The sequence below is a fragment of the Chiloscyllium punctatum genome, chromosome 6, assembly GCF_047496795.1.
Source record: "Chiloscyllium punctatum isolate Juve2018m chromosome 6, sChiPun1.3, whole genome shotgun sequence".
NCBI lineage: Eukaryota > Metazoa > Chordata > Chondrichthyes > Orectolobiformes > Hemiscylliidae > Chiloscyllium > Chiloscyllium punctatum.
Genome location: NC_092744.1, coordinates 59,480,249 through 59,503,065, shown reverse-complemented (window position 1 = coordinate 59,503,065; position 22,817 = coordinate 59,480,249). Strand labels below are relative to the sequence as shown.

At 41.2% G+C, this 22,817-nt stretch overlaps 1 protein-coding gene across 2 annotated transcripts in view; it reads left to right on the top strand.

Annotated features, from left to right (window-relative positions):
- The first annotated feature begins 247 nt into the window (after nucleotides 1–247).
- The window catches only part of mlf1 (myeloid leukemia factor 1), a 42,955-nt gene continuing 20,385 nt past the window's right edge, over nucleotides 248–22,817 (top strand). The window contains exons 1-4 of one of the 2 annotated variants that reach the window (XM_072572742.1): nucleotides 252–504; nucleotides 11,191–11,317; nucleotides 18,495–18,581; nucleotides 19,954–20,082. In XM_072572742.1, coding sequence (XP_072428843.1) covers nucleotides 470–504; nucleotides 11,191–11,317; nucleotides 18,495–18,581; nucleotides 19,954–20,082 — 378 coding nt within the window. In that variant the 5' untranslated portion in view covers nucleotides 252–469. Of the gene's footprint in view, nucleotides 505–11,190; nucleotides 11,318–18,494; nucleotides 18,582–19,953; nucleotides 20,083–22,817 lie in introns of both variants that reach the window. The other variant, XM_072572743.1, reaches the window with a different exon arrangement.

Sequence of the window (22,817 nt, the reverse complement as noted above, 5' to 3'; positions counted from 1 at the left end):
GATCAGCAAATTGGGGGAAAAAAAATTATCACTTCCTCCTGTGAGCCAAACGCGCATGCTCACCACTGCACAGCTGATGTCATCGCCCTCGGTTTGTGATACGGCGACGCCCGCGCCTGTGATTGGAGGTTGCCGCGGTGACTATTATGGCAGGGGACGGACTTCCACCAATCATGCTGCGAGTCACTGTGTGAGCGTTGCCATGGTGACGTTGGCGTCGTCCGTTAAAACAAAACGTGGTCCAGCTCTGGAAGTTTCCCCGAGAGTCCGTCAATAGAGGCAGGGGCTTAGTTCCCTGGAGGGAGGGAGGGCGGTTGGGAGGGTTGGATGGGTGATTGTAGGCGACCTGGAGGGGGCTGAGGTGTCTGAACGTGCGAATGCGCATCGCCAGATGTAAAAGCGGCTGAGAGAGACAGTGCGGAGCCGGGCGGCAGGGACAGCATCAGTGAAGGTCCCCCTTCCCTGGACCATGTTCCGTGAGATAGAGGATGATCCATTCTTCGCGTAAGCTTGGGTTACAATATTTACTTAGATACATGAGGGACATGTAAAGCGACTAGATCAGAGTGGTGCTGGAAAAGCACAGCAGGTCAGGCAGCGTCTGTGGAGCAGGAAAATCGACGTTTATTCCTGTCTATTCCTGATTAAGGGCTTTTGTCCAAACCACTCTGACCTAGGCTCTGGTTTCCAGCATCTGCAGTAATTGTTTTTACCTACATGCAAGTGACTCTTGGATAGACACATGGAAGGTAAGTACGATGAAGGGTATGTAGGTTAGTTTGATCTTAAGACTCGGATAAAAGGACAGCACAACAGCGAGGGCCGAAGGGCTTCTACTGTTCTATGTCCCATGTCAGCTGGAGTACCTCCTTTTTACACATTTGATAGAGGTAGTTGTCACGACCAGGGAATAGAGCTGAGAGCTATCTGAACCATGTAGATGGAAAAAGAATTAATATATAGGAAGTCTGGAGAGCAAAAAAGGATGCAGATCTAAGGGAGTTGCAGAAAAAAAAATAATGGACCACATGTGAAACAAAATCAGAAATTGCTGGAAAACTCATCCAGAATGACACTGTCTGTGGAGAGAAAGCAGAGTTAACATTTCGTGTCCAGTGACCTTTCTTCAGCACATGAAACTTCTTCTGATAGCACATTGGTGCCCACTGCATCAAGGCAGGTTCAATGAAGACATTCAAGAAGGAATTGAATAACTTTTTTATTCGTTTCTGTGGGAGATGGGTGTCGCTGGTTGACCTGCATTTATTGCCTATCCCTGATTACGCTCAAGAAGGTGGAGGTGAGCTGCCTTCTTCACCCGCTGCAGGCCACATGTGGGGGAGGGCAAGGGGTGTGTTACTTGGCTTGGTATTCCTAGACTCTGGCCTGCTTTTGGAGCTGCTCTATGTGGTGACTCCTGTTGAGTTTCTGGTCAAGATAACTCCCCCCAAGATGTTTATAGTGGAGGATTCAGTGTTGGCAACACCATTGAATGTCATAGGACAGTGGTTAAATTGTCTCTTATTCATGATGGTCATAGCCTGTCATTTGTGTGGTGTGAATATTACTTGTCAGTCTAAGCCTGGATATTGTCCAGATTTTGTTGCAATTGAACATGGACTACTTCAGTATCTGAGGAATCGCAAATGGTGTTGAACATTGTGCAATCATTAGCGAACATCCCCACTTTTGACCTTATGATGGTCATCAATGAAGCAGCTGAAGATGGTTGGGCCTAGGATACTACCCTGAGCGATTCCTGCAGAGATGTCCTAGAGCTGAGATGACTGACCTTCAGGAGAGGGTTTAGGGTGGCAGAGACGAGAGCTAAGTGGCATGAGGCAACAGGGTGGTGATGAAGCACAGAGGTTGGGGCCAGCTGTGACTGAAATTGGAGATTGGTAATGTTGGGAGCGGAGCAGGTTTATGGATTAAGGTGGGACCATGCTGAGAACAGAGAACAATGGCTTTTAGAAAAAACACTATTGTGACCATTTTCAAGTCTGCATCAAACAAGTAAGGGTCTTATCCAAGCTTAAGAAAGGGAAAAATCATCCTAGTTGCACAAAGAACTTCAAGATGGAGTTCTATTGAATTAAGTTTATTGTCATGTGTACCGTGGCACAGTGAAAAGCTTTGCCTTGCGAGCAATACAGGCAGACTACAGACTTAAGTAGCATAGATAGTAAATAATATGTAAACAGCAGCAAAAACAAAAACACAAGTGTTAAGAGTTTGTGAGTCCATTCAGTATTCTGTCAACAGCAGGGTAGAAACTGTTGCAAAACCAGCTGGTGCATGTGTTCAGGCTTCTCTACCTTCTCCCCGATGGTAGAGGTTGTAAAAGAAGCATTGCCAGGGTGGGATGGATCTTTGAGAATGCTGGCGACCTTTTCTTGACAGCAGGCCTGGTACATGGATTCTATAGATGGGAGGCTGTCTTTTGTGATTGTCCAGGCTGAGTTCACCACTCTCTCTAACCATCTCCGATCTTGAATGGTACAGTTGCCATACCAGGTAGTGATACATCCAGACAGAATGCTCTCAATGGAACACCTATAAAAGTTGGCAAGGGTATTCGCTGTCATCCCAAATTTCCTCAGCTGCCTGAGGAAGAAGAGATGTTGGGCCTTTGTAACGTTCTAAGTGCACATTTATCATTCTCAGACTTGTTATCTTAGCATTCAGTCTTTGGTCTGCTAACGTCATGTTAACTCAATCCTTTTATTGAGCTTCTCAGTTTCACTGATCTCTGTGTTGTAATAAATAATATGCCTACATAGGCTATTATTATAGAAGTCAAAATTGAGCAAGAAGTTTAATGACCGGTTAAGACCCATAATTGCCATATCATGAGAGAGCAATATCTTAAGAAATGCTTTTAATTTCCATGTTCCCAGGGAGAAACATTTCTGTTCTGTATACCCTGCAGGCAGCATTACCATCTGTTCCATCTGGGATACTATCAGTCTCTGATATCAGCAAATACAAAGACTGACCAGGAGAAAACAAAATGCAAAGATTGCTGCCACTCTCCTTGCTTCCACCAGTTATAATGCATTCTTGTAATGTTGACTCAATTACTATCCAAGTCATCTGATACTCTAACCGTGCTATTGGCTAGGTTTGTCTGCACCTTACCCCTTGTTAATGCTTGACATCTCTTGACCTCGTTACAGTCTTAATTCAAACATGGACGAATGAGATGAATATCACCTCATCTCTGGAACTAACAATCCCTAACATCAAAGCTGTATTTGAATGAGTGTGACCTCAAGGATCCCTAGCAAAACTGGAACAAAGGGAATTAGGGCAAACTCTCCATGAGTTGGAATCATACCTGCCAGAAGGAACATGGTTGTGGTTGCTGGGGGTCATTCACTTCAGCTCCAGGACATCTCTATAGGAGTTCCTCAAGGTAGTGTCGTAAGCCTAGCTATCTTCAGCTGCTTAAACAATGACCTTCCCTCCATCTTCGGGTCAGTGTGGTATGTTCGTTAATGATTGATTGCACAAATTTTCAGCACCATTCTCAACTTCTCAGATACAAAAGCAGTTGATGTTCAAATGCGACAAAATCTGGACAATATCCAGGCTTGAATTGACAAATGGCAAGTAGCATTCATGCCCCTCCCAATGCTAGGCAATGAACATCTCCAATAAGAGCCAGTCTAACCACCGTCCCTTTACATTAACTCAATCACCTGCTGTCAACATTCTGGAGTTTACCATTGACCAGAAACTGAACTAGACTTGCCGTGGAAGTTTATAAAATCATGAGCGGCATGGATACAGTGATTTGCCAAGGTCTTTTTCCCAGAAAAGGAGAGTCCAAAACTGAGATGATTGGGGAAAGATTTAAAAGGGATCTGAGGGGCAACTTTTTCATGCAGGAGTGTTGGAGGCTGAGGGGTGACTGTTTGAATATTGCGTGCAGTTCTGGTCTCCTTTCTATCTGAAAGATGTTGTGAAACTTGAAAGGGTTCAGAAAAGATTTATAAGGATGTTGCCAGCGTTGGAGGATTTGAACTATAGGGAGAGGCTGAACAGGCTGGGGCTGTTTTCCCTGGAGTGTCGGAGGCTGAGGGGTGACCTTATAGACGTTTACAAAATTATGAGGGGCATGGATAGGATAAACAGACAAAGTCTTTTTCCTGGGATCGGGGAGTCTAGAACTAGAGGGCATAGGTTTAGGATGAGAGGGGAAAGATATAAAAGAGACCCACGGGGCAACTTTCTTACACAGAAGGTGGTACGTGTATGGAATGAGCTGCCAGAGGAAGTGGTGGAGGCTGGAACAATTACAACATTTAAGAGGCATTTGGATGGGTATATGAATAGGAAGGGTTTGGAGGGATATGGGTTGGATGCTGGCAGGTGGAACTAGATTGGGTTGGGATATCTGGTTGGCATGGATGGGTTGGACCAAAGTATCTGTTTCCATGCTGTACATTTCTGACTGTATGAGTGGTGCATGCGTGGAATGAACTACCAGAGAAAGTGGTGGAGCCTGGTACAATTCTAATACTTAAAAGGATGGGTATATGAATAGGAAGGATTTAGTGAGATATAGGCCAAGTGCTGGCAAACGGGACTAGATTGAAGGGTGCTGTACATCTCTAGGCCTCTATAAATACAGTAGCTACAAGAGCAGGTCAGAGGCTAGGAATACTGTGGTGAGTAACTTACCTCGTGACTCCCCAAAGCTTGTTCAAAACTAGGGGGCATAATTTTAAGGGGAGAGGAGAAAGTTTTAAAAAGAATGTGAGAGGCAACGTTTTTACATAGAGAGTGGTTCATGTGTAGAATGAACTGCCAGAGGAAGTGGTGGGTGCAGATACAGTTTACAACATTTAAAAGATGTTTGAATAGGTACATGATGGGAAAGGTATGGAGGGAAAAGAGCCAAATGCAGGCAAGTAGAACTTGTTTGGGAACATGGTTGGCATGGACTAGTTGGACTGAAGGGACTGTTTTTATGCTGTATGACTCTATGACTCTATCTACAAGGCACAAGTCAGGGGTGTGATGGAATACTCTACATTTGCTTGTGTGAGTGCAGCTCCACAACACTCAAGCTTGACACCATCCAGGACGAAGCAACACGTCTGATTGGCACCACATCCAGTCAGTCCACCACCGATCGTCAGTCGCAGCAGTGTGTACTATCTACAAGATGCACTGCAGAAATTCACCAAAGGTCTTTCAGTATGACTGTTTTCATCTCGAAGGACAAGAGCAGCAGGTACATGGGAAGGCCACCACCTGAAAGTTCCCCTTCAAGCTACTCACTGTCTTAACTTGGAAGTATATTGCAGTTCTTTCGGTATTGTTGGGTCAAATGCTGGAATTACCTTTCTAACAGGATTGTGAGTCAGCTTACAGCACCTGGGCTGCAGCAGTTCAAGATGACAGCTCACCATCACCTTCTCAAGGACAACTAGGGATGGACAGAAGATGATGGCAAGCTAGTGACACCCATGACTCATGGATGAATTTTAAAAAATGTTTTGTTCAACATACCTCTTCATTGTGATTACAGCCCTTTGGTTTAGACTGATTGACTAACTTAATTTTATTGGGTTTTCCATATTATACTTTGCACAGATCAGACAGCTTTGACAATATTTGGCTATGTCTCAGCCCATACGCAGCCAAACTAATGGCACTCCATGTGTAACAATATTTATATCTTAGGTCCCCACTGAATTTCAGTTTGTCTTGAGTGGAGTTTAGTTTGATCCTTTTTCATATTGGAAAAGATCTCTCCTGATTTATCCTGCAATTATTCTTATTCCTAATGGCCTTTCATTTATTCACCTGGTTTACCCTGAACATAATACAATCTCCATATTTACCATGTCTTGGCACTGCACCATCTTTAATTACTTCACCCACAAACTCATTTTTTGGTCTGAATCCTCAAATAGACCACACAGTTCTGACCTGAGCTTGGACCCCTTATCTAACTTATAATTAAGTAAATGTACTTGCTTGTCCGTTGATATAAATGTTCAAACCAGTACTGGTGATTTAGCCTAGAAGTACCTGTTGACAATGCCGGGATGTGATGAAAATCGTGAAATATTACCACTCTCAAGTCTGTGCATATCAAGCACTTAAAGATCTTCATTTGAGAATATGCAAATGAGTAAGTTAACTTAGAAACCAAAAGAAATTCTCAAAAATACTGAACGTTCAGCGTATGTTTATAACTCAACACATGCTGGCTCATGTTATCTCTACCTTTAGATTTGGGTCTGCTGGTTTCCATAGTAACTCAACCGTTCTGACTGAACTGTCAGTACCTCTTATCTCCCCGCTCTGTACCGTAATTCATATACTTAAACAGATTGTTACTGTTACATTGTTTAAAAGGTTGAGCATAACTACAGCACTCATTTTGAGAGGATCATGCACTTTAAATTTAACCTAACTAATTTAGCCTCTTATCTTTAGCGTTAATGCAAATCATTACCCACTGTTTTAATTTCGGAATTGGGTATTGGTAAGAGAAGAAGAAAGTCTAATAAATTGAAATGGGACCTTTTAATAATTGTTCATGTATATTTATTTTTGTACATTTATTGATATTGAGCTCATATCATGCAAGACCTGTTAAATGCATCCTGTTAAAACTGTGACTATGCAGTTTTCTTTCATGACAAATACTTGCTCATCTTAAATTGAGTTTGTTTGTTCAAGAGTTGAATACTTTGATGTCTGAGGGAACACTTTTCACAACTCTTGAACTCCTGAGTGGGATGTGAGCAAGCTTGTTTAACAGTCAGACAGCTCTTTTTTTTTGCTAATTACTAGTTAGATCATATATCTGGATAAAACAGATGTGCATTTCAAGGGTCTAAATGCCAGACTCTGCTGTTTGAGCTCTGCCGACCACTTCTGTCCTCCATCACTCTATGTTTCATAAACTTTTAGTGATTGAGCCTTGTTGACAAAATGTTTCCCAGTATCCTCCATCATTATCATTGCTTTTACACTTTGGCTACCCACATCTGGGCCAGGTGGACAAGTCCAGGTCATGGATAGGATGAGTGAGTGAGGTCTGAATTGAGCAGAGATTGAATGGAGTGGGGATGAGAAAGTTTACAGCCTTTCCTTAAACATTTAGATTAAAATTTAATTTTGAATTATAGAACACATTTGCTGTATACTGGAAAATAGACAGGCAGGAAGGGTAAGATAATTAAGAATATTTGCCTGAACATCAGCGAATCTGTATAAACAAGATACCAAGTGTTAACATTCATGGCTGTTCCTTTGTGAAATTAATAAACAATCTTTCATTCTGACATCAGAACGAAACTCTGTATCAATTAACTTCTCCCCCCCAAATTATTGACCTTCGCTATTATCTGTCTAGTTCAGGACAGGCAGTGCTTTCGTTAACTTTTGTGTTTTAGACAGCCCCACCTTTGTAAATCTGTGTGTGAAGGTAGTCTGTTTGAGATAGTATAATGGAGCAGCTGGCTGGGCCTCTTGAAAGAAGAGCAATTCCTATTCACCTGGGTTAATAGAATCCCTAAAAAGTCAGAACTACAAAATCTCAACCAATCTGCAAATCTAAGGATCGTGCAACTGATTGTAAAACTGCCAATGAAAGCACCACTGTAACTTCCGCTGCATTAGTCTCAGTGGGAAAGAGCAAGGAGAGAAGAGAGAATTTCAGGAAAAACTGCAGGAAAAGAACTTTGAATGATGACAGCTCAAACATCAGTTAAGTAAAGATTGGAGAAGCTGAAATGGAGTGATGTTTATCTGGGATTGAGACTCTGTAATGGATGGTGTTGGGAAACAGGTTGTAACTTTGTTTTGATATTTGTGTTAAAATATCTATAACTTTGTTTTTTTTCTCTTGTGTGTCTGAATGGGATGCTGTTGGGAAAGTTGATGCTGCACTGTAGGGATTCTGTGATTCTGTGAAAATGATTTTGCTTCAGAGCAACTACTTGTCTAGAGAGGGTACTTCACTTTTTTTTTCTTTTATTCCCAAGTCTTCGTGAAATCTACATTGCAAATTTTATATGTGCAGCCTTACTGATTAAGGGTGAAATTTTTTTCATAATGAGAGATTATGACATTGAAATAAACGTGCAGATTTTATGGATAGAATTGAAATGTAGAAAAGGACTTAAAACCATTAAGGAATTATGTGTAGGTTTTTCTGGCAATGACCATGAAGTAAGAAATTGTATTAGTACAGAGGTTGTACGTGTATGTGGGAAGATTAGAGTGTTTTTAATGTTTGATTTTAACTTACATATTGATTGGGACAAGCATGTATCAGGAAACACAGTGAATTTCTTAATTGTGTCTGGGATAGGTTTTTAATCAGGTCTAGAACCAATAAGGTACCTACCGATATTAAATTTAGCATGATTACTGAAGGTACGTCAATATTTGTCTAACAGTGATCATAAATTAAAGGGAAAAGTATGAAATATCTGCTAAGATTCAAGATGTTGTTAAGGGTGAGATGAAATGGAGAGTAACCATAGGAAATTGAGCAAATTTATTATTAGATAAATGACAACAGTGGGAGATATTCAAAAGGGAATTTAATGTTCACAGAACTTATTTATACAAGGGACAAGAACTTGCTGAAAACAAAATAGTAATGGACAGCTCAAGAGGTAAGAAACGATTAAAAATTAAAAGGAAAATTATATAAAATGCAGAACAAAAGGACACGAACTCTGGAGAATAATAAAGATACGAAAAATTGTTGCAAACAGCGAATGAGAATTGCAGGAAGAGAATTAGAAAAGGAACTTGTATAGGCATCAAGATCAACATAAAAATAATTTATAATTACATTGCTCAGGAGCAACAGTTAACATAATCTTGTCAATGAAAATAAGGAAATGATTGATAGCCCTGACTGGATCTTCGCATCCCTTACAATGTTGTATGCGACCTTACCCTTCTTGAGTTTCCCCCTTTCACTGTAATAACTCCCTTCACAATCCAGTCCATTGAAGCCCATCTGCAGACCTGAGTTTCCTACTTTCCCTTGGAATACATGGACCATGATCCTTAATGCACAAAGCCCCAGACTGACATTTCAAAACAGTCCCAACTGATATTGGCCCAGACCCTGCACTGATGTCTGTATAGCATCCTGTTTAACTGCAGGACTGAACATGAAACAATCCCCAAACTCTGGTTGGACCAAATAGTTGACTGACCATGGCCAGTTGCCTTTACTGGAATCACAGAAACCTTTTGTCTGATTGTGGTGTTGCTCCTGATTGACCCTACTGACGCCACAAGTAGCTGCTACTTTTTGATTTTCAGACAATGCCATTTGATTAAAGAACATGTAACATTTTACGCAAGGTGCTGGTACTTGCTGCAACTGTGACATTCATGTAGCACAGTTTCATACAACAAAATGTCCAGCCCTTTGCCTATTAAGTGCTCCCAACCATGACAAGTTTCCTTCCTTTTCCTTTTGCACTTAGAGTCATAGAGATGTACAGCACGGAAACAGACCCTACGGTCCAACCAGCCCATGCCGCCCAGATATCCCAACCCGATCTAGTCCCACCTGCCAGCACCCAGCCCATATCCCTCCAAACCCTTCCTATTCATGTACCCATCCAAATGCCTTTTAAATGTTGCAATTGTACCAGCCTCCACCATTTCCTCTCGGCAGCTCATTCCATACACGTACCACCCTCTACATGAAAAAGTTGTCCCTTCGGTCCCTTTTATATCTTTCCCCTCTCACCCTAAACATATGCCCTCTAGTTCTCCCACCCCAGGGAAAGACTTTGTCTATTTATCCTATCCATGCCCTCATAATTTTGTAAACCTCTATCAGGTCACCCCTCAGCCTCCGACGCTCCAGGGAAAACAGCCCCAGCCTGTTCAGTCTCTCCCTGTAGCTCAAATCCTCCAACCCTGGCAACATCCTTGTAAATCATTTCTGAACCCTTTCAAGTTTGACAACATCTTCCCGATAGTAAGGAGACCAGAATTGCACGCCATATTCCAACAGTGGTCTAACCAATGTCCTGTACAGCTGCAACATGACCTCCCAACTCCTGTACTCAATACTCTGACCAATAAAAGAAAGCATACCAAACGCCTTCTTCACTGCAATGCAAGACATTGGCAGTCTCCCAGTATGTGCAAAGTGAGTGAGCACTAAGAAATGAAGGTGTCATGGAGCATATGAGAAATATGTGGTGAAGACAAAGTTTGGTGAAGCTCAGAGAAGCATGTGGTGAGCAGTTGTCACTGATTAACTACTCTGACTGTCACATCGGGAATTGGCACCAGCTAGTGTCTTGGGGAAGGAGAGGAGAATTGGAAGTGGCATGCAAATGAAGCGAGCTGGGCTAGAAATGCAATGAAAATACAGTTTGATTAGATTCCCTGCAGTGTAGAAACAGGCCTTTCGGCCCACCAAGTCCACACTGACCCTCCGAAGAGTAACCCATCCAGACCCATTTCCCTCTGACTAATGCACCTAATATCATGGACAATTTAGCACAGCCAATTCACCTGACCTGCATATCTTTGGACTGTGGGAGGAAACCGGAGCAGCCAGAGGAAACTCATGCAGACACAGAGAGAATGTGCAAACTCCACAGTCACCCGAGGCTAGAATTAAACCCAAGTTCCTGACGCTGTGAGGCAGCAGTGCTAAACACTGAGCCACTGTTCCGCCCAGTTTGTTTGTCAATTCATTACATAACTTTTTTTTTCTGAATGTTCGGCTGTCGGATAGATAGCACTTAGTGTTTACTTTGTAGACTCCCATATGGTTGGATCTGTATATAAGTATGTTTATTTTTAAAATATAAATCAAAAAATATTTGAGGTAAATCAGGCCTGTGCCAGCAGCATAAAACAGGATCACAATAAATCAGTTGCTGAACTTTACAATGTCAATTTTTATTTTGCACCAATTTTTAATTTTAAATCAAGTAAAGTTGATGTTAAAACTAAGAAACTAGTCTTCAAAAAGAAATTGAACATTTACTTTCATGGATAGATTGTGCATGCTGAAAGACTGGTGGTGACTTACTGAGTTTGCTGCACTGGTATTGAACAGTTGCACTTGAACAGTTGCATATTCCTGTCTATTACCTTTGCATAACTCAAACTATTACTCAAAGTTGTTATGGTTTAAACAGTTCACCTGTACCTCAATTATAGGGAACCATTCCGTTTTCACCATGAACACTTGCGTGAGATGGTGGGCAATGCTCCAAATCTTTTAGGACAAGACTTCATATCAAATTCCCAACCGGGATCCTCAACCCAACCAGTGACAAGGAATGAGGTATTATAATTAATATTTCTGTACTCTAATTAAGATGCAAGAGTTTGGGGTTTTAGAGAAATAGTATTCATAACTTGTAGAGCTAAATATCTAACGCATAGTTCTCTGTTTTTTTAAAATAAGATTTTAGTTCAACATAAATCTACAGGAACAGTGTCACAAAATGGGCAATGTTAGGGCTGAGTTTATGATGGATTTTAGATTCCTGCTGGTGTTTGGGTTGGGTAGCAAATCAAAATTACATTGCAATTTTATTAGAATGTGGAGAATATTATATAAAAAGTTAGAGAGTTGAGGATAGTTTCCTGGAGAAGTTCCAAAGGTAAAGATGAAGTCACCACAATCGTACCACACTGTAGGCCTGTTCTCTCATTAGAGAGAGACACGACTGGTGGTGGTTTTAACTTCTCACCTCAGGCAAGGATAGAGGTTAAGAAGAAGAGTCCTTCATGGTAACCTCAGCCTGTGTGGGAATTGGCATCACGCTGCACTGCAAACCAACCATCCAGCCAACTGAGTTGGTCCAAGGGTAAAAGTATATGGAGGGAGAACTGAAGCCATATTTTATCAAAGATGTTTGAGTGTTGATTAGCTGAGTGTTACGACCAGGGATAGCAAGCCAAACCAAATCAGCTTTACTGTTGCAACGTGAAATTAAAACATTCAGTCCCTCTCAAGGTTTATTCAATTGTTCCCAATCAGATTCGATGAATAACAGATCTGAGACCAAATTTATAACTTAAACAAATATTAATAATTTATCATTGATACTGTAACTATCGTAGTACAAAGCTAAACAACAAGGAAATCTACTTATGTCATAGAAGATTTCCAACATCCACAAAGCTGCATCAGAACATTATTTCAACAAGCCAACACATACTACAGCACAGCGGAACTACGCAGAACAGAGGAAAATCACCTATTCAAAAAGAATGGGTACCCAATGAACACAATCCGCCGATTTCTCAGCAACAAACCCAAACAAGCAGATAAAACACATCCAGACACCATCCCCTACATCAAAGACATATTGGAAATGACTGCCAGACTACTCAGACCCCTTGGCATCATGATAGCCCACAAACCCACCAACATACTAAAACAGCAGCTAATGAACTTGAAAGACCCTATACAGACAACGAGCAAAACTAATGTTATTTACAAAACACCGTACAAGGAGTGTAACAAACACTACATTGAACAAATCAGCAGAAAACTAGCCACCAGGATACATGAACACCAACTAGCCACAAAAAGACATGATCCTCTTTCACTAGTATCCTCACATACAGATGAGGAAGGACACCACTTCAACTGGGACAACACATCCATCCTGGGACAGGTCAAACAAACGCACGCACGAGAATTCCTAGAATCATGGCATTCCAACTGAAACTCATTTCAACAAACACATCGAGTTAGACCCCATCTACCACCACCTAAGAAAAGGAACAGGAAGTGACTTTCCCACAGGAAATAACATTACCACAGGAAATGACATCACCAACCCAAAGAAACCCAAATATATAAATAGAAAGCAGGAATTGTCAGCAGTGCTTCACCTGAGGCCCACTGAAGATGTTACCTAGTATAATAACGAAACGTCTGGAAATGAATCTCCAAGCTCAGCAAGCAAACCTACATCCAGAACCTCAACCTGAGCTACAAATCTTCTCAAAACCCACTAAGACCTATGGGCGCAATATGCTAAAACTGGCCCCAAAATGGGAAACGAATGCCATCCAACAGAGTGCCACCTGCAAACAGTTGTAATTCCTGCAAGAATGCCTAAGGAAACAGGTATGACCTAAATGCCTTCAATACAAACCTCCCCTTAACACACCACTTGCCATAAGAATAACAGAGCAAAATGACCGCAGAGTGCTTTAGAGAAATGGTTAATGATGCCCACAACAGACTCCATAAATACAACCAGGAAATTTTGCATCAAAAGTCTTTACTCAGTCATGCAACAGACCATGAATGGATAAACACAATATGACAAGCCAGAGATATTAGACAGCGACAAACCCAGAAAATGAAAAAAAGTTAGACCTGCAGAAAAAACTAGACAAACTTACACAAAGTAACAACACTGACAACACAGAAGCATGGTTAGAAAGCTTATCTGACCAACTCTTATGAGACACTGAAAAAGCTGTCTTAGTAAGAGGATTAAATTACAACTGCCAGGATGCGGACCAGAAAGATTTTTAGCAGCATTAGAAACAACACTAAAAGACAACCAACTCACAGAAGAAAGCCACCAAACCATCAGACAGGTAGTGGCACCAACATTAAGCTGAAAAAAGGAAAGAAACACACTCAATACACAAGAAAGGAAAGCACTAGAAAGACTAAAAAAAGATAAAGACATTGTATTCCGACCTGCAGACAAAGGACGCTTGACAGTCATTCTAAATCGAAGAGACTACATTGAGAAAGCGATTCACTACTTACAAATACCAACAGGTGGCGATAGACCCAACCCCACGACTAGAGAATCAAATCACAGCCCTTCTTTAAAAAACTTCAGAAATCTATAGAAATAAATAAGACTGACTTCCAAAAAAATGAAACCAGACAGATCCAACACACCACCCTTCTACGGATTACCGGAAATTCATAAACCAGGAGCCCCCCTCAGACCTATAGTCTCGCTACCTGGAACACCAACTTACAGATTGGCCAAGGAGCTACACCAAAGACTAAAGTACTTAATAGGAGACTCACACCACTCCATCCACTCCACCCAAGAATTCCTGAAGACCATCAAAGGCACTAAGATAGAAGAGGATGAAATAATGATCTCCTTTGATGTAACAGCCCTGTTTACATCAATTAACATTAACCTGGCCAAGGAAACACTGACTACACTATAAGAAGACTCAAAGACACATACACCAAACACCACTAACTCCATCAACACAGACAGTATCATCAAGATAGTGGACCTATGCCTTACCACACACTTCACCTTCAACAATAAAACCTACAGACAAACCAACGGAACACCCATAGGGTCTCCGATATCAGGGTTCTTAGCAAAGGCAGTAATGTAGAGACTTGAACAAACAGCTCTGCCAACCAGCCAACCCAAACTTTGGGTCCACTACGTGGATGACACCTTTGTCATTACTAAACGAAACAAATTAGAGGAAACCTTCAAGACCATCAATAATACCCTTACTGGCATAAAATTCACTAAAGAGGAGGAAAACAACAACAAACTGCCATTCCTAGATGTCACAGTAGAGCGAACAGCCAATGGAGAGTTTCAAGTCAGCGTCTACAGCAAAGCAACACATATGGACCAAATATTGAACTACAGAAGTAATCATCCCTACACCCACAAACAAAGCTGCATCAGAACATTATTTCAATGAGCCAACACACACTGCAGCACAGAAGAACTACGCAGAGCAGAGGAAAATCATCTTTACCATGTATTTAAAAAGAATGGGTACCCAATGAACACAGTCCGCCGGTTTCTCAGCAACAAACCCAAACAAGCAGACAAAACACATCCAGACATCCTAGCCACTCTCCCCTATATCAAAGACATCTTGGAAATGACTGCCAGACTATTCAGACCCTTTGATATCATGATAGCCCACAAACCCACCAACACACTCAAACAGCTGCTCATGAACTTGAAAGACTCTATACAGACAACGAGCAAAACGAATGTTATTTACAAAATACTGTGCAAGGAGTGTAACAAACACTACAATGGACAAACCAGCAGAAAACTAGCCACCAGGATACATGAACACCAACTAGCCACAAAAAGACATGCCCCTCTCTCACTATTATCCTCATATACAGATGAGGAAGGACACCACTTCAACTGGTACAACACATCCATCCTAGGACAAGCCAAACAAAGACACGCACGAGAATTCCTAGAAGCATGGTATTTCATTCAGAACTCTATCAACAAACACATCGAGTTAGACCGCATCTACCATCCCCTGAGAAAAGGAACAGGAAGTGACTTTACCACAGGAAATAACACCACCACAAGAAATGACATCACCAACCCAAAGAAACTCAAACGTATAAATAGAAAGCAGGAATTTTCAGCAGTGCTTCACCTGAGGCCTACTGAAGATGTTACGTAGTGGGGAAACGAAACATCTGGAAGTGAACCTCCAAGCTCAGAGAGCAAAGCTAAATCCAAAGTCTCAACCTGAGCTACAAATCTTCTCAAAACTTGCTAGGATCGTGGATAAGTAAGTGGCATATGGAATACAATGTGTGAAATGTGAGGTTATGAACTTTGACAGAAAGAATAGAAACATAGACTGTTTCTTAATGGGGAAAAGCTTTGGAAATCTGAAACATGATGGAACTTAGGAGTCCTAGTTCAGGATTCTGTAAACATTAGCATGCAGGTTCATTTGGCAGTTAGGAAGGCAAATGCAATGTAAGCATTCTTTTTGAGAGGGCTATAATAGAAGAGTAGAGATGCAGTGTTGAGGCTGTATAGACTATAGTCAGACCATATTTGGAATATTATGAGCAGTTTTGGGCCCAATATTTAAAGAGGAATGCGCTGACATTGTAGGGGTCCAGAGTAGATTTACAAGAATGATTTAAACTGTTATGAAGTTGAAGGCGTGTACTGCACCTTTAAGAGAGTGAATGCAGTTCTGAATTGAGAGCTTACAAGTCTGTACTTGTTCAAGTTTAGAATGATGAGGAGAATCCCATTGAAACTTACAGAATGGTGAGAAACCTGGATAGGGGGACGTGGAGAAGATGTTTCCATTAGCAGGAGAGTTGGGCCCAAGGACACAGTCTCAGAGTGAAGGAACAACCCTTTAGAACTGAGATGAGGAGGCTAATGGCTCTACATAACTCACTGCCACAAAGTGCTGTGCAGGTCAAGTCATTGAGTGTACTTAAGACAGAGATAGATAGGTTCTTGATTAGCAAGGAGATTAAAGGTTATGCAGAGAAGGCAGGAGAATGGAGTTGAGAAACATATCAGCCAAGATCAAATGGCAGAGTAGATTCAATGGGCTGAATGGCCTGCTTTTGAAGAGTGAAATATATCCCTGTTGGTGGGGTCTGTTTGAATGCAGAAATGGCGGTGGCTGATACAATGTATCTGGAGGTCGGTGATTTGGAAGGTGAGGACCGGGGGCTCTGTCCTTGTTGTGGTTAGAGAGGTGGGGTTCGAGGGCAGAGGTGCAGTAAGTGGATGAGATACGCTGGAGGGCATCGTCAACCGCATGGGAGGAGAAATTGTGATCTTTGAAGAAGGAGGCCATCTGATATGTTCTGTGGTGGAATTGGTCCTCCTGGGAGCAGATACAGCAGAGGCGGAGGAATTGGGAATAAGGGATAACATTTTTACAGGAGGCAGGGTGGGAGGAGATGTAGTCCAGGTAGCTGTGGGAGTCGGTGAGTCTGTAGTAGCTGTCCGTGTTGAGTTGGAAATGGAGATGGAGAGGTCCAGGGGTGGGAGGGAGGTGTCCGAAATGGTCCAGGTGAACTTACGGTCGGGGTGGAATGTGTTAGTGGACTTGATAAACTGTTCAACCTCCTCGTTGGAGCACAAGATGGTGCCGATACAGTCATTGATGTAGCAGAGGAAATGGTAGGAAATGATACCGATGTAGCTGCAGAAGATGGACTGTGAAATAGATTGCTTGTTACTGTTTTGACAGTCATTTGAATTTAACAAACCATTTAAAATTATGTCCCAGGATACTAAAACCTAATCGAGTTTGAATTTATTGTTTTGCCAACATCAAATCAATGAGAAGATCTAATGTTGGTGATATAAAAATGTTATTGGAAAGATGTTATTGGACTGGAAAACGTGCAGAAGAAATTTTTAAGGATGTTGCCAGGACTCAACAGTCTGAGCTATAGGGAGAGGAAGAACAAGGTAGGACAAGCTATAAGAGCGGGAATCTTATAGAAGTATATAAGATCATGAGTGGCATGGAAAGGGTGAATGCACATGGTCTTTTCCCCAGGGTTGGAGTTTCAAGGTCCAGAGGGCATCAGTTTAAGGTTAGTCGGGAAAGAAGGAAAGGAAACCTAAGGGGCAATGTTTGTACACAGAGGTTGGTACACATATGGAATGAGCTGCCAGAAGAAGTGGTTCAGGCACATAAATTAACAACATTTAAAAGGCATTTGGACAAATACATAGTTAGGAAAGGTTCGAAGGATAGGGGGCCAGTGCAGGGAAATGGGGTTAGTATGGGTGGACATTTTGGTCGGCATGGACCAATTGGGCCAAAGGGCCTGTCTCTGTGCTGTACGACACTATGACCTCTACGTCTGGTGAAACACAAACCGCACAACTGTGAACAGGTTACTGATGAGTTAGAGTTAGACAAACTGTGTGGAGAGGGCCAGTTTTGATATGGAACCTAGAATGAATATTATGAATAAATCAATACTGCCAAAAGCAGAAGTAGAAATTTAGAAAACATAAAGGTAACCTCCTTGATGCGTAAACATTGGTAGGGATGCAAGGATGGATTTGAACTTCCAGGAATTAAAATGTCGACAACGAAAAGTTGTTAATTGGCAAAAATGACACTTTGACAATACTTTATGCAAGCATTTACAAAAGTGGAAAGTGAGAGATTTGGAAAAAGACTGATGTTGTTAAAATGGAAAGTAAGTGGATGAGATACACTGGAGGGCATTGTCAATTGCATGGGAGGAGAAATTGTGATCTTTGAAGAAGGAGGCCCTCTGATATGTTCTGTGGTGGAATTGGTCCTCCTGGGAACAGATGAGGCACTGGCGGAGAAATTAGGAATAAGGCAGGGTAGGAGGAAGTGTAGTCCCGGTAGCTGTGGGAGTCGGTGAGTCTGTAGTAGCTGGGAACTGAGCTCCCGATAACAAAATGAGAGTCCAATATTCAGTTGGCAGACAAAGAGTTTGTAGCATTTTGTTTAGTCATTGGGGTTGTCAGATTAAGCTATTGGAGTTCAGACAGTATTCACATGATGTGATCCTGATTTCACCCTGAATTACCCAGAGAAAGTTGAAGCGGCTTAACTTTACAAATACTTTACCATAGAAAATTGAACTCTGTGCTATTTATAACTTCATTTTAGTGTTGCCCATATGTTATTTTATTCAGAAAAACACTATTGCTGTGCTAAGTTTTTTGTTTGCTTTTGCCATACTATTATAGGCTTCTTCCTGGACAGATCCTTTCAACAGGATGAGCACCATGATGGAACAAATCAGAAAAGAAATGTTTGACATGCAAAACAAAAGTGTAAGTGCAATTTAGACACAATCAAAGGGAAATTCTTCCTTTACAGAATTGTAGCCTTGCTTTTCATATTGTAAAAATATTCAAAATGCAGTTTTTATGACATAGTGGTGAACCCTTCTGTTAATTAAACCAAAAACCCAGAAAAGCTCACTTCTCCTCATAATCTGTTAAAATATGAGTGCAGAGAACCCCCAACAACCGTTCACAACTCCTTTTCTCTTAGCTGCTTGTATCGAAAAAATGGTGTGAAACTTGAAAGGATTCAGAAAAGATTTACAAGGATGTTGCCAGGGTTGGAGGATTTGAGCCATAGGGAGAGGCTGAACAGGCTGGGGCTGTTTTCCCTGGAGCGTCGGAGGCTGAGGGGTGACCTTATAGAGGTTTACAAAATGATGAGGGGAATGGATAGGATAGAGAGACAAAGTATTTTCCCTGGGGTCGGGGAGTCCAGAACTAGAGGGTATAGGTTTAGGATGAGAGGGGAAAGATATCAAAGAGACCTAAGGGGCAACTTTTTCACACAGAAGGTGGTGCGTGTATGGAATGAGCTGCCAGAGGATGTGGTGGAGGCTGGTACAATTGCAACATTTAAGAGGCATTTGGCTGGGTATATGAATAGGAAGGGTTTGGAGTGATATGGGCCGAGTGCTCGCAAGTGGGACTAGATTGGGTTGGGCTATCTGGTTGGTATGGACGGGTTGGACCGAAGGATCTGTTTCCATGCTGTACATCTCTATGACTCTGTGCTTATTACCTGCCTGCAACTCTCTAATAATATGCTGTTCCAATAACACTCTTATTAAATTACATCAACTTAATTTCAAAACCATACAGCGGCTGTCGTCTTTGGTGTCTTTCTTCTTCCAGCTGAAGATTTCCGTAGGTCGTCTTCTTTCTTTTTACTGCAAATCTGTTTTATATGAAAAGTTACCTTTGATGGAGAGTGTTTCCTAATTTTTTGGATCTGGGTTGATGGCAGTTTCTCTGTCTCCAATTTTCAAAATGCCTGCATTTTTATATCTCCAACATCAGATCGTCTCATTGGTTCAATGTTGGCAAGGCAGTAAATTCAAACTCAACCGATTTAGTATCCTGGGGCACAAGTTAAATTCGAATTGTTGTCAAAAATCAACCAACTCACGTATCCGTTTCACAGCCAAATGTTACATATTTTCAGTTTTTCAGTAACTCTGAGACTGCCATCTAGTCATATCATACAGGTCTTATAAACTGTCCATTTAGAACAGTATTCGCGCTCTCTTAAAGGTACAGCATACTCCTTCAACCTCATAACACAGTGTAGGCTTCTAAAATTTTATAAAATGTTTTGTCAAGCTGCATCTTCTAAAAATGTGTTTTTTTTTGTTGATAGGGAATCCAACCTTCAGACCGTGTTGGTCACTCTTTGAACAGCTCCAGTGTAATGACTTATACAAAAGTGGGCAATGAACCTCCCAAAATATTCCAGGCTACCAATCATGTACACAATGTTCCTGGTGGAGTAAGTATTCAAAACTTCAGTAAGCTCCAGGCTTTGATCACAGTAGGCATATACATGAACATAAAAAATTTACAGTTTCACATAATCAGACCATAACTGTAAAGGGATGCCTTGTGACTTTGGACAGCTGTTATCTGTGTTGTAAAAATTTCTTAAGATAATCCCTTTGGAAGAGGAAAAGGTACCGTTTTTTGTATTCGATACACCAAATTATTTTAAATAGCTTCATTAACACAATAAAATTCCCAATCCTTCATAAATTGATAGATGGAGAGATGCCAAGATATTGGGAAGAGGTCAGGTGTGATTGAAAGGCTTTCAAAGAGAAGGGTGAAGTACAAAAGTGCAAGAGGTTAAAGAGTGAGATCCAGAGAGAAGGCCCAAACTGAAGACTGTTTAACAATACTGAGACAAAGGTAAAAAGGGAATGCAAAGTAAGCTAGGGACACAGGACTGAAGCCTGTAACATACAGAGGTAAGATCAGAGAAAGAATGTGTGGAAGAGATCAGGGCAGAGCTTTCACAACATATCAATTGGGCATTATGAGAGTTGGAAGAATAGGTGAAGAGTGAACGAATAAGATTCTTAACTCAAGAATAAAAAGTCTGATTCTCCCCCTAAGATTTGAGCATCTTCACAAAACTCTTGCTAAAAGCAACAAAAGATATATTTGCATGCACTGACATCTCAATATTAGCTGATTTTGCCTTTATATGCAGGATGCTTTTTTTTTTGGTGAGAAACTAAATGTTGCCAATACCCAGTGTAGGAGCAAATTAATGTAGATGCTGGAATTTGTACTGAAAACAACAAATGCTGGACATTGCAGTGAGTCTCCAGAGGCAGGAGAGCAAGTTTTGAGTCAACATGACTCTGATGAAACTATCCAGCGTTTGATGACAATACCCAACTTGAATGTCAGAGCCAGTTACTTGGCGGCTGCAGCTTGCTTACATTTCAAAGGAGATCCATCTTGACCAACATTCCTCAACACTTTAGAACATGCTGCATGGACAGCAACACATACATCTTCTGTCTGCAGGAATCAGCATCACAAAAGCACCAATCTTAACACATCATCATGTCAAATGTTGACCTAACTTATAATACAGTCCAATGCTTCAATACTACACTGTGGAACTGTCTGACATGTTACATTGCAATGCTGTGCTGATCTGCTTCATGGGCAGTATAAACACCCATTTCATGCATCAGAATATGGTATATCTGAGGGCGCAACTTGCTTTCTTAGTACTTATACAAACTTTGCACTTATTTTAATGATCAGGGTTTCTGCTTTGCCTTACCTTTTGTGCGTTAGTACTTCATTCAGTCCTAACAGACTTCTGGTAGTTCTGTGTTGCACAGCCTTTCAGCACAGAGAGAAAGCTAAGCTGCTTGTCCCGCTTGCCAGCACTGAGCAGGCATGCAGCTGTGCAGCATTATGCTACGTTAATGTCACACCCACAGCCGAGCCAGCAATCTAAGTGGCATGCACTCTAATCAACTAAGTTGCTATTCTGAAAGCCTAAGTGGAGTAGTCCTTCTTCCAATCAAAGGGGTCTATGGTTGGTCAGAAGGAGCATGGCTGTGTGGTAAATCTGGGGCTTGGAGATAATTTGTGGTACTAATAGCCAAACAAAGACATTGGACGGGAATATGGGGTGGCTCAAAGTTGATGTAGTTGATCGTTACTGCAAGCAGAATAGAACATGAAGTTTCAGGATGGGGGAGGGGGTTTGTACCTAGTATTCTAGACAGAGCCTATAATACACTTAAGTGTGATTTGGAAAGCCTTTTATCTTCTACCAAATCTCAACTGAGTAATAATTGAGCATGAAAAATGGCTCCTTTCACACCCAAGGTGGGCAGAGTAAGTTTGTTTTATTTAGTCTGTGGAGGCATAGTCCACACGTGGCTGATGTGAAGTTTTTCAAAGGACAGTTACATTAATCAGGCACTCATAAATTCAAAATTAAACACATCTTCAATTGCAATACTCTGCCTGTTCCTCGTATTGCAATGATTAACAATGTAGATTAAAAGTCCTGGCCACAAGCAATTCTAATCATATCATTGATCATTGCGAATTAATCCTAATAATTCCTACAAAGCTGAAGTGATCACAGGAGAACTTTAAAATGTCACCTGCAGTGGACAATTCCCAAACACATTTCAAATTGTTATATGGTGCACAAGGGCACTAAGCTACTTTGCACTCACATTGATTTGTAATATATTAGAACATGTTCTTATATGAATGCTGTGTTTCTTCGGTGGTGTGAAGGATTAGTAAAGGTTTCAGTAAATCTATTGCATTGCTAATCTCCTGTTGTATTTGTGCTGCACCCAGGTGTTCTTTTGTCACTTTTCCTGTGGTTTAATAAAAGTTAACATGAATTGTTCAAAGGATTCACAATGTCTGATGCTCTCAAATTCAATAATGACAACATGTAGTATCATGACAGGCATCAGAGAAAGGTTAATACCCTTTCAGATGGGATTCTAATATCATGTAGCACTAAGAATAGTCTTTTCTCATGCCTCATTCTGGTGCTTGCAGCTAAAATGACAGTCAATCAGATAGTTAATGATTTAAAATGCCATAATATTTTCTGATGAGATATTCTATTTAGAACAAATTGGCATCTGTGTGCCTGAGATACTTTGCTTTTTCCTTGCCCACCAATTGTATCTAGGAGTAATCCCAGTTCCACAGAGGGGTGGAGGGACT